The sequence below is a fragment of the Microcebus murinus genome, chromosome 1 (genome assembly GCF_040939455.1).
Source record: "Microcebus murinus isolate Inina chromosome 1, M.murinus_Inina_mat1.0, whole genome shotgun sequence".
Taxonomy (NCBI): Eukaryota; Metazoa; Chordata; class Mammalia; order Primates; family Cheirogaleidae; genus Microcebus; species Microcebus murinus.
The window spans coordinates 1532205-1544258 of record NC_134104.1 but is presented as its reverse complement, the minus strand read 5'-3'; the positions used below and the strand labels follow the sequence as shown (position 1 = coordinate 1544258).

The 12054-nt window shown below is 59.8% G+C and overlaps 1 protein-coding gene across 3 annotated transcripts in view; it reads right to left on the bottom strand.

Moving 5' to 3' along the window:
* Positions 1–6859: 6859 nt before the first annotated feature.
* The window catches only part of UBE2G2 (ubiquitin conjugating enzyme E2 G2), a 36183-nt gene continuing 30988 nt past the window's right edge, over positions 6860–12054 (bottom strand). For all 3 annotated transcript variants that reach the window (XM_075998777.1, XM_012780026.3, XM_012780027.3), the window contains 2 exons: positions 10689–10829; positions 6860–8698 (listed from right to left, as the gene is read on the bottom strand). In XM_075998777.1, the coding sequence (XP_075854892.1) occupies positions 8586–8698; positions 10689–10829 (254 nt within the window). In that variant the 3' untranslated portion in view covers positions 6860–8585. The remainder of the gene's footprint in view (positions 8699–10688; positions 10830–12054) is intronic.

Sequence of the window (12054 nt, the reverse complement as noted above, 5' to 3'; positions counted from 1 at the left end):
GGGAGGCTGGAAGGCCACAACCTGCCTTCTGCCAGCTGGGGACCCCAGGGAGCCAGGGGTGTCCAACGTCTGAGACGTGGGGGCGGAGGCCCAGCTCCAGAGAGAGAACGCCGCTCCTCCGGCCTGGACGCCGCGCAACCCCGCCGGCACGGCCTCTCCTGTGCTCAGCCCCGGTTTGGAGCAGGCACTCATCTTCCCTAGGAACGCCCCACCCCTGCACCCAGAAACGACGTTGCACCAGCTACCTGGGTGTCCTGCGTCCATTCACGTTGACACAGAAAATTAACCATCGCAACTACGCAACAAAGTACCAGTAAATCTAACTGAACGGAGTAATTTTCAGAACACACCACATCCCGGAAATGCAAGAATAGTTTAATGCTGGAAAATTAAAAAACCCCAACTCTCTTTAACCATGTGTTAAAGAGAAGACAGATGCAGGCAGGGGGATGGGTGCCGTCTCCCAGAGCCCCACAGCGCGGCCGGGGTGCCATGGCTGGAAGGGGTGTCAGAGCCTCAGCACAGAGAAGATCCTCTGAGGGACCTCGAGCCAGGAGGGGCCGGGAGCACCCAGGCCCTCGGGAGGGCAGGGCGAGGCCACAGGGCACCCCCAGGCTGCGCCAGGCCCTGCCCTCCTGCCCACGTCCCCTCCCCCCACCCCCCAGGGGGCAGGAGCCCTGGGAGTGTCACGACATGGCTTGCGCTTTAACACGGAGGTCGGAGGTCGTCTGGGTGACTCTTGCCACCCTGCAGTGACGGACAGCCCCCTCATGGACCCCTCGGCCCTGGGCACAGAGAGCATGGAAAGGACATGAGCCACAGGGCTGGGGACATAAGGCCGGGGCAGTGGAGCTCGTCCCGGCAGCTGCTCCACGTTCTCCGGGGAGCTAGGACGGCGTCCTGTGCGTGCACTCTGCAGCCCACGCCGGGTGCACACCGCTGGCGACCGGGCCTGCAGGAGCGCGGGTGTGTGTGCAGTGCGTGTGAGAGGGTGTGCACACGTGTGAGTGTACTGGCGTGTGCAGGCGTGAGTGTGAATGTTAGGATTTGTGTGTGCACATGTGCACCGTCTGCATGTGTGCATGTGAGTGTGCGTGTGTGCACACGTGTGGGGGCCTGGCCAGCCCCGCCAGGCGAGGGTGGTGCAGGGGTGCCTCTGGGTGGCTCCCCAGCCCCCTCTTGGCCCTGCCTCCAGTGCCTGGTATCTGGTGTGTGGCGGGCTCCACCCTCCTCTACCCCCACATCCCCGTCCAGGAGCAGCCCCCAGGTTACGCTGCATCGGTACGACAGGGTTTGGGGCCCGGCGGCTGTGGCGAGGGCAATCTGGGCTCTGGGGGACGCAGTCAGCACCTGTCTCTGCCCATCCGAGGAAAACAGCCCACCAGCACTTGGGCGACAGCCAGAGAGGTCTGCAGACACTGCCCAGCGCCCCTGGGGGCCACGCAGCCCTGGTCGGGCACCCCTGCGACAATACAAGGGTGGGATGGATTCGGGACCGTGATGCCACGCTGGATGTAGTTTTGGCCAGTTTCCCGCCAGAAGTCACCAGAAAGGGACAGGCACTGGTGAACTGATTCCGGGATCTCCGGTGGGAGGCCCATGGCCTGGGGGTTTCCATCTGCGAAGCGAAGCTGTCGTGGTTGGGCAGTCCCGCCCCAGGCAGCTTCCTAGAGTGTCGCCGGAGTCCCCCAGGCACAGACTGTCCTGAACCCACCCAGCGAGGTCACACGGCAGGCCGGGGCAGGATGGGGAGGCCGCCGACCCGCTGCAGAGGCAGAGCCCCTAACTACCACCCCACCCTGCCCCCCACCCGGGATTGTGGCATCTCCGCCTGGCCCTGCGGTCTCTGCAGGCGGGCCCAGGGCTGGCCAGCTAAGGGCATGCGTCTGTCTTGCCCAAGTCCCAGTTGGTCTCAGGGCCAGGTCTGCAGCCGCCCCTGTGGCGGGAGAGGTGCGTGCTGCGCGGCCACTGCCAGTGGTGCTGCTGGGGTGAGGGGCCCCTCCCGGGTGTCCCACGGAGCAGCCCAGCCAGTGAGGGGAGAGATGGAGACAGAAGGGGACAGAGCTGCACAGCAGCAGGCTGAATGCTGTCCTGAGACTGCTCCAAAGACGCCCCCCATGGGTGCACACACAAGCACACGCACATGTGCACTCACACACGTGTGCACATGCTCACGAATGCACACACTCTCAATGTGCTCAGTGATGTGGGGCCTGGAGGGCGGGGGCGGGGCTGGCCCACCTGGGGACGTGCTGCGGCCCTGTCCCCTGCTTAGCAGCTCTGTCAGGCGGGAACTGGTCCAGCAGGGAGAAACCCGTGGATCCCCAACTGCTCTGCCGTGAGCTGCGACTGTTTCATGTGGTTCCAGCCGTGTGGTGTATTATCCAGGGTTTCAGAGACCCATTAGCAAGACAATCCAACACGTCTCGTTCCCATCTGAACCGGTTCCAGCCTCAGTCCTCTGCCAGCAAGCCCAGCGCGCACACGCACACCCGACTCGAGAACTGGTCTCTGCAGCTCCCTCCTGCCTGCCACCGGCTGGAGCAGACACGAGTCCTGGGGAGAGAGCCGGGGCCATGGCCCTGCTGCCCGTGCGCTCCCCGCCCAGCCTGGATTAGCCGTGCATGTCCAAGGGCCGGGCACCGGCCACAGCCCCCCCAGAGCACAGGGAACTCCTGGCCTGGGTCAGAAAGCTCTTCAGGTGCAGACGGGAACGATGGTGGCCCGGGCAGGGTCCCCACCAACATGGGGGGAAGGTGAACTGGGCACCCAGGCTGCCCTGTGGGAGACACCCTGGCAGGGAAGCCTGCCCAGGCGGAGCTCCCTGTGGATGGGCCTGGGCAGGACGCACTGGGGCCTCCAAGCTAACTGCTGCCGACAGAGCTCGGAGCCCCAGGGGCTGTGCCCGGGAGGTGGCTTGTGTCATCCTCCTGGGGGACGAAGCTGCTGGATACTCCCCGACACCCCCCCCCGCCGGCACACGTGAGGGCAAGCAGGATGCTGAGGACAACTTCCTGACCACGGCTGGTGCACGCACAGGGCTGGGCACGGCCTGCTCCGAGGGAGGTGGCGGGGGCCGGGGGGGACAGCCCGGTGCAGGGGAGGCTGCCGTCCCCTCCTCAGCTGCCCAGTGTCCTGGGTGCTTTGCACACACGGCCTCTGTGGGGCTGGAAGATTACTGCCATCATACCCGTTTCACAGACTGACAAAGGCCCAGAGAGGTGACCTGGCTGCCCGGCTCACCCCGCTGCTGGGGTCTGAGCCAGGCCACGCCCTAGCAGGCTGGCCAGAGCTGCCCCCGAAACACCAGGCCACCACCTCCCCCACAACCCGAAGCCCAGGGCAGGACCCTGGCAGGTCCCGTTCTTCCCTCCCCACTGCCGGGGCCCTGCTCTGCCCACTCCCACCCGGGCGAGCCCTGGACATCAGCCCTGGCGGTGCCACGCACAGCTTCTGTGTCCGTGGCCACCACAGGACGCGGCCCAGTCCCGCCGTCACGCCATCACATGACAGGACGCCGCCGTGGAGCGTGAAGCAGTGACAGGGCCCTGCAAGGTGTCCCGACTGCAGGACGGATCTGCACAAATCGGTCCCCTCCGCCAGTTATCCCAGCTCCACAGCGAGTGCAGACTTAGCTCGGAAGGAAGGTGGTGGCGAAAGCAACCTACTGCGTGCTCCCGTTCTGCCGACCACAAAGAACTCGGAGCCACCGCGCTGCCCCCTAACAGGCCAGCAGCGGCTCCTCTGAACTCACGGGCGGCCCCTGACCCCACGCAGCCCCACGGGGGCGAGACCATCCTGTGCTGCTCAGAGGAGCGAGTAGCCTGAGGGGCGTCCACCCCACGCTCCTGGTCGGCGCACGGGGAAGACAGTGTGGACCCCGGGGCAGAAAGGAGTGTGGCCAGGCGCTCAGAGCAGCCCCTCTGCCCGCTCCAGGGTGCGGGGACTCCTAGGCAGAGGCAGGGCTGGTCCCTGGGGCCACCTGGCACACTGCAACCCAACAGCAGCGGGTGGGCCGACCAGCCTCACGGTGGCTGCTACCCTGGAGGACCCAGATGAGATGGGAGGAGGTTGTGAGGTCACTGTGTCACAAGGGCCAGCAGCTGAAGCCAGGGAAGCTGGGCGGGTGTCGGGAGTGGTGCAGAGCGGCTCGTGCTACCGAAGGGAGGTGCTCCCGGCAGCCGATGCCAAGCCCACCACAGCAGTCCCTGGCGTGGGGTCTTGGAGATTCAGTGCTGCACTCAGGGCCTCACATCAAGTGATGTCACTTCCCTGGCCTCAACTCCTCACTCCGAGGAAGGGCCCCGGGCTGTCTGGATGAGTGGGTTTGTGTGACGCACCTGGAGGAGGAAACGCCCGTCTGTACCTTCAGCCGGGGGTGTGGGAGTGTCTGGCTTGGAGCTCCTGCCCTGGAGGCCGCCCCTGGTCCAGAGGGCTTAGGGGCCGGGCAGGGGAGCGGCGCACCGGCGGCAGACAGCGTCAAGGACCTCAGGATGGCACACTGGGCAGCCGCGGTTCGAGGGGGTGTTCGGGGTGCGGGGTGACCTGCACCAACATTTCTTCTCAAGGACGTGGGCCGGCCACCCTGACAGTGGGCCCCCGGACAGTGGGGGGCAGGACAACAGGCACGGGAGCAGCGGTGGCACAGGGGCTGGGGAGTCACTCCCAGGGCTCGGCCTGTAGCAGGCTGGGCTGCGCCAGTTTGGCTGGGTGGAGGCAGACCTTTCCCAACCCCACAGGGAATTGCATGCTGTTTTGTCCTCTGGACAAAGCCAGGCCCCTGGGGGTGGGGGGCAGGGCATGGGGGTGCTCCGCCTAGAGGGATCTGAGGGGCAGAACCTCCCAACACCATTCCCTCTGCGGATGGGGCCTCCACCCTGCATGAGAGTCACCAGACCTGCAGGGACAACCCACGGCATCAGTCCCCACCCCACTCTGGTGCCATCTCCTCCACCTGCCTTGCCGTCTCCCCAGGGAAGGGTTTCCAGAATGCACCCGGCCTGCGGCGGGCGCCTGCTCTGCTGGGCAGCCCCCAGTCGCTCCAGCTGCCCCCTTCTCGTGCCGTGGCACCCCTGGGGTTCCCACCTCCAGCACATGGGCCCCATGGGAACCTCATCTGCTCCGGGTGGCCACGGTGGGGGAGGGGCGTCCTTTCGCACAGCCAGAGCAGGTTCTGTGCCTCTTGAGGAAACTGATGTAGGCCAGCGCTTCTGAGAAACAAGTAACCTCACCATCACAGCAACCACCTGGAAGAAGCCACAGCAGGTGCGAGGGGCCTGGGAGCTGGAGCCACAGCCTGCGGCCAGACCCAGATCAAGCAGGGAATGGGGACTGCCGGCCCCCAGGGAGGGTCAAAGCCCCCATCCCAGGAGCAGACGGGCAAGCAGGAAAACCAAGGATGGCTGTCCGCACGGCAAACTGCAGAAAACTAGGGCCAAGAGATAAAAACCCCAAAGCATAATGGAGCAAACAAAATGTTTAAAATAAATCTAATTAAAGCCCCCCGATGGGGAAGATTCAGGGTGTCTGTGTAGCACCATCCACATGGCAAGCCTGGGACGGCCATCCTGAGGCCAGGGGCGGGCATCTGGACACTTGGATTTGGGGAGCTCTGCCACCCTGTCTCACAGGGACGTTTGTGCAAACCGCACGGTCTATGCTGAGCATCCGCTCCGCTCCGAGTCCGGAATCTTGGCACATCCAGGCAGAGGGCGCCCTCGTGACCACCCCATGGCCAACCCCGGACATCCCTGCCGAGCTCCCTGGCGGACACCATCACAAGCACTGTCACAGCCACTTGCTGGGGGGTCAGCGCGTCCTGTGAACCAGCCCCTTCCCCCAGCACTCTGGAAACGCGCCCCTGGTTCCCCCCGACTCAGCCGGCACACTGGTTCCCTCTGGTCATCCTGCTGTTCTCTCGCTGGGGGAAATCACAGCCAGGGACACCGTGACCCCTGTGTCCTGCGGGGAGTCCTGGTTCCCCCCGACTCAGCCGGCACACTGGTTCCCTCTGGTCATCCTGCTGTTCTCTCGCTGCGGGAAATCACAGCCAGGGACACCGTGACCCTCTGTGTCCTGCAGGGTGTCCTGCAGAGTCACTGTCCCTGGGTGGTCTTGGAGACCCCCAACGCAACACTGCATTAGAGCTCTAAGATAGTACAAAGCACGGGACAATGCTGAGGCGGTCAGCCGAACACGGTGCCAGGAGGGTCTGGGAGCCAGGTCCCAGCCGGGCTTGACGCAAACCCGGGCCCTGGCCAAGCCTGGGGCCCCATCACAGAGAACGTTTCTGAATGAACAGAGACAGACACGAGATTGCAAAGGAAGGAAAACCAACTATAAGTACCACGCAGTGGCAGGAATCTGCCTCTTTACTAATGCACTAAACAAAAAGATTTAGAGGCAGACCTGGTAATGGCTGTAACCTCAAAGTGCGATGAGAGTGAGCTGTGCTCTGAGGCACCCACAGAACTGCAATGTGACCTGCATCCTGCTGGTGTCCACTGGTGACAAGTCACAGGTGCCATCCTACCACGTCCGACGATAGTGCTTGCCTCAGTTTCAGGTTGGTGAGCACACACATTGACACTCAAGTCACAGACCCCGACCAAGAAAACTGAGAATCCCAGAGAGAGGGCAGAATGAAGGGAAGCAAGCAAGAAACAAAGGGAGCAAACTGTGCAGGGCTAACACACGGCTTCGGAATGAAATTCCTGGTGAGGAACCCTGGTGCCGTGTGTCAGCCTGGACAGTCGGGCTGCGTGCCGCCCTGTGCCCGTCCAGGACCAGCCACCAGGACCTGGTCTTAGACTTCTACCTCATTGTATGAAAATACGACAAAGAAAAACACACTGCAGAATGGGGGAAAATATAGAACTTTATTTTTAACATAGTAATTAAATTCCACAACAGAATGGGGACACTATGGGGTTTTTTTTCATTTAATAAATACAAATGAATAAAAATACTTTGTTTTGTAAAGAGACTGCCTCTCCTCCCTCCCCACATCTCATGGAAGCCCACAGGTGGTCACGTGCCCCTCTGGGCCCACCCGGGTGGCCCCACACGCATAGCCTCGCGACTCACGCACCACCGTCTCCACTCTGGAGAGGACACATCCCAACTGACTGCAAATACTATTTAGGTACAACACCTCCCTCCCCAGCCCCTTCCAAACACACGTTCCTGTATTGCATTTCGGATTTTAAATGACTCTCTTCTGAGAAGGAAGAATCCGCATCCACAGAAGCGGAAACTGCCAACATCTTGACGCCAAGGGTGAGTCCCAGACAACGCACGCTGGACCCACCATGGAAGGGAAGGAGAAGGAGCATGTAAAAGCTATTGTATGCCTCATAGACCATCCCTCATTTCAAAAATAGAAATTCCTATTTAAAGTGACCCTGTCTGAGACGGGCCGAGTGTTAGATTCTGCATGCCACAGATCTGTTATTGCTTGTGACGTGACCTGGCCGCGCCGTGCTGCTCAGCTGCCCGTGCTGGAGAACGCCGGAACCGAATCGAATGCATACATCACGAGAAAGCGCTGTCTCCACGCTGGGGCTGGGAGCCCCCAGGCCCACGTCCACGAGCACCGGTCGTGGGGGATAAGGCACTCCTCTGAGCTAGGAAATGGGGGCGTCCCTCCTGACTTCCAGCTGCCAAGAATGATCTTTGTGCCAGCAGTTAAATGCCTAGCGCAAGCACAATGTTACAAAATCCTACAGCTTCTCGTTTCTTAAAACTAGGAAAGAAAAACTCCTGCAGACCCAGAAGAAACTTTCGCCAACACTCTAAGGCTCCCCTGTCCCTGCCCCAGTGCACTGGGGACTGAGACCTAACTAACTCCTAACTAACCGAGACGCTTTGGCGGACAGGATCAGGAGGAAACTGTCAGTCTGACCGTCTGTGTGATCTGCAATAAACTTCCTGTCTGTGTACCCCATTTCCTATCAATCCACATTTTTAACAGGTATTTCCTGAAAGCATTTCTAAGTGTGATGGTTTATAATACTCAACAAATGTAAAAGATGCCAACAGATTATGAGAAAAACATTTGCTTGTAAAACAGGAGATCAGGAAGGAGGGGCCGAGCTCGGCTGCAGAGCACTGGGAGGGCCACGCAGAGTGTCACCCCTTCCCGTAATCAGCTGCAGGCCCCTGTCCTCAGGAGCACGGCTGGTGCGCACCATCCCTGGACGTCTGGCACACCCGGCCCCCAGCCCAAGAAGGAGGGGCCCCGCAGGAAGTCAGGAATAGCTGGGTTTGTCGGTGCTTCGGCTGGGAGAGGTAGTGACGACAGCTTTAACAATCTACCTGACCGCCTTGCAAGGAATACTTTAAACTGCAGAAAGCTGTCAATATTCTACATAAATCATAACTTCGGAAGAGAAGCCTGTTTGGGGTGAGAAAATAATAATAATAATAAAAAAAGATGCTATGGTTCTTGCAAGTCTGCCTTTTTGGTACCAGCACAGAGTATCACTGTCACTGAGTGTTCCCAAGGAGAACGCGGAACTGTTGGTGGTGTGTGTTTACACGCATGTGCAGGAGCACACGTCTGTGCGCACGCGCCAGGTGAGGTCTCAGAGCCCCAGAGACTTCTGCACGATCTGCTTGGCAATCTTGTAAAACTGCTCCCGGTCATCCCGCCACATTTTGGAAGCATCCACGTTAGCGCCGCTTTCATCGTTGGGCTCTGAAAGGAAAGGGGAACGCTCTCTGTTTTAGACGGTCTCGGAAGTAAGGCACTTGGCGAGAACTTGCGTCTCACTTAAAAGCACTGATGGCCGCGGTGAGCTATGATCGCACCACTGCACTCCAACCCGGGCCACAGTGCAGGACCCTGTCTCAAAAAAATAAAAATAAGAAAAAAATAATAAATTAAAAATTAAAACACTGATGTTCCTTTCAAGAGACCCTGAGAACCGGATCGAAGCCTGCACTGCTCCTGGACTGGGGGACACGCCTATCTCACGACAGAAAGACCCGTCTGGAAACTCCTGGGCTCTGAGTGTCTGAAGACGCCAACACCAGTCATTTTGGTTTTTGTTTGTTGTTGTTTTGTTTTTCCTGACTTATCAAGAAAACCAGTCATTTCTGTCATGCTCTGAAAATCGATGACAACCCAACAGGCCCACGCAGGCTTGCGCGAGACCAGGCTGGGCTGCCACGTCTGCTGCACTTGGAGAAGCTGCACAAGCCACCACTGCGCACCTCACCTTTCTGGAGACACCCTGTGGTGGTCACTTCTCTCTCACAGAGACCCTGCGCAGTGAGTGGCCCCTCACAGCTCCTCCCAGGACCACCCAGGCAGACGTGCAGCCCCAGGTGGACACTGGCCCCACCCGCTGGCCAGGAGCGCCAGCAGTCACCGCAGTGGGGCCTGCCGGGAAGGCACCAGAACAGGAAGTGACGTGGCCCTGGTCAGAATGCCTGAACGGACTGGCCAGAGTTTACAAGGGTACACATCATGGCTGACGTCTGCAGACAGTCTGAACCCCCGCCTCCCTCCCGATCCTCCCCACCCCACCCGCAGGCAGCAGAGCTCCGCGCCTGCCCTGAGAGCACGTGCGCACTGCAAGCCCGGCCCCACGTCCCTCAGCAGCACGCTCCACCGGTGCCCGGACAGTGGCCTCCAACAACGGGGCAGCCTCGCTCCGGTGCCCACCCTCAGGGCCTCCTGCCAGCATGTGCTTGCCTTCTGGACGTTTCTCCCTTTGTGTCTGTGGCATTTTGTTATCCCAGCTTCCCAGATCACCCGCCTTGGTTCCTCCGAGGGCTCTCCTCCCACACAGTCGCGCTTTGCCCCACACCGTCACCTACAGCCTGGTCCAGAAATGACCCCACACCCCGCCCCTGTGGGCACACAGAGGGCCCTTCTCCCACATGCCTCAAACTCTTCCCCAAATCCTGCTCTCTGTACCCGAGCACAGAGGCAGCAGCCTCAGCCTGGTGTCAGAAACAGGCGTGACGCCCCAAAAAGCGTCCCGGAGCCCGCTCCTTCCAGGTCTCCCACGCCCAGCCCTTCTTCCCCTTGGCCCTGGGACCATGCGCGCCCTTCTCTCGCGTCTCCCAGGCAGTTCCTCCTCCAGTCGCGCCACCCAGCAGCTGCCGCACAGACGCTCTTTCTAAGGCATGGCTCGGATTGTGGCACCCCCACCCAAGCTCCCAGGGTCACCAGGCTCCCAGCTGAGCTCCCCTGCCGCCCCCTGCCTTGGCTCAATCCAGGACGCGCTGCAGTGCCCCGTCCGTCAGCCACCTCCTGCCCCTGGGCCTCAGCCCCAGCTGCCTCCTTCTTCCCAAAATCTTTCCCTTCTCCCGCCAACCCCGCCATCTCCTCACGGCCTACACTCAAACCACACAGCCCACCAAGGCAGGTGGCCAAGAGCCCCCGTGTGCATTCTGACTTGGGGTTATCAGACTGGCTCGTAACCGCAGGTGCATTTGGAAAGTTCCCCCAGAATGTAGGACCTTAGAGTTGGGGTCTCTGCCACACCAGCCTTGCACAGCCCCACTACAGTGCGTGGCACATGGTGTGTCCCCAAAACGCCTACTGATTAAGGACATGCCCCAGGGCTAGGGAACAGTTAATCATGGTCAACAACACGACACGCCCCACCAGGCTGTCGCTGAGATGGATCACCACAGAAGTACGCTTGCACCTGGAGAAGCGCACTTGGCCTCACCTGCCAGCATGCTCACCACCGACAGCAGGATCTTCTCCACGCTCTGCACAGGGCTCCACCGCTCGGCGCTGCTCTCGTAGCCCATGGGGTCATCGCCCGGCGCGTGGAGGATGGAAATGCACACTCTCCCGTCGGGGTAGACTGCAAGAGGCAGAGTGGCCGGGTGAGCCCGGGGAACGGTGCCTGAGGCGGCACTGCGCGGGCCGGCTCCCCAGATGAAGAGAACGAGGGCTACAGACACAGAAGCCGAGCTGTTTGCACAGCTGGGCACAGCCCGGGGCCCTGAGCGTCATGCTTCCCGTGGCTCGGATCCCAGCGGGGCCTCGCACGGCCCGGCTCACTCACTGGCCCACCCAGTTCTAACCAGTCACAGTACGACTCCGTCTTCGTGCAAAGTTTTTAGGCATTATAACTTTTTATTTACTCTTTTTGGTTATCTGGCAAATACTTCATCAAAATTTCTAATGTCATTATTATTATTCATAATACTTTCCAGTGCAAGTTTCTTAGAGCCAGTTTCTTCCTAATCGGCCATTAAATCCCTGAACTGGACTATTAAAATTTACATTCACATGGCTTGAAAAGGCAACTGGAATCATTCGAACATCCAGAAGAAGAAAGGTGCCGAGACTTCTCGTGGAAACCTCCTCTAGCAGAGTGGTGGTCACCAGGACACCTGCAGGTCGGCGTCCAGACAGGCCCCTCCCCCAGCGCCACCACGGGACCCAAGTCTGACAGGGAGAGGCGATGTTCAGCTCACAGCAGGTATCAGTCCCACCAAGGAAGCGGAAAGCATCTCTTATCTCTTACTTTCCTCTGACACACACAGGGGAAATCCTCGGACGGCCCAATATGTACTCAGATGTCCAGCGATGCACATGGACAGACTCAATGGTAACATCATAAAGCCATTTATTATGTAACAAATGATAATCTAAAATGCATTTATTTCACTCACTTTATTCATGAGTTCAGAATTCCGTGAAAATTAAAAAATGCTGAGAGTTACCATTTGCCTCCACATGGCCTTGTCTTTTATACTGGGCCCCTTATTTTTCCCATTCATCTACTGTCTTAGCGGTTGCTGCTCTTTGGCTATCCAGGAACCAGACCACAGATGCTCGTGCACTCTTGTCACAGGCATTGACATACACCTGTAGTCCACGACATGGAGCCCGAACACCTAGAGCTCTCTGAACCATCCTTTCTGACACAGGAGAAGAGCAGACGCCAGGAAATTTCCCACTGCAGCGTCACCTCAAGGTGACTGTACCAGGCAGTAACACTGCACATCCAGAAACATCCAGGGCCAAGGGGTCCCTGCCACAGCCCCTCTTCACCATCCCCATCAGTCCCACCTCCTACA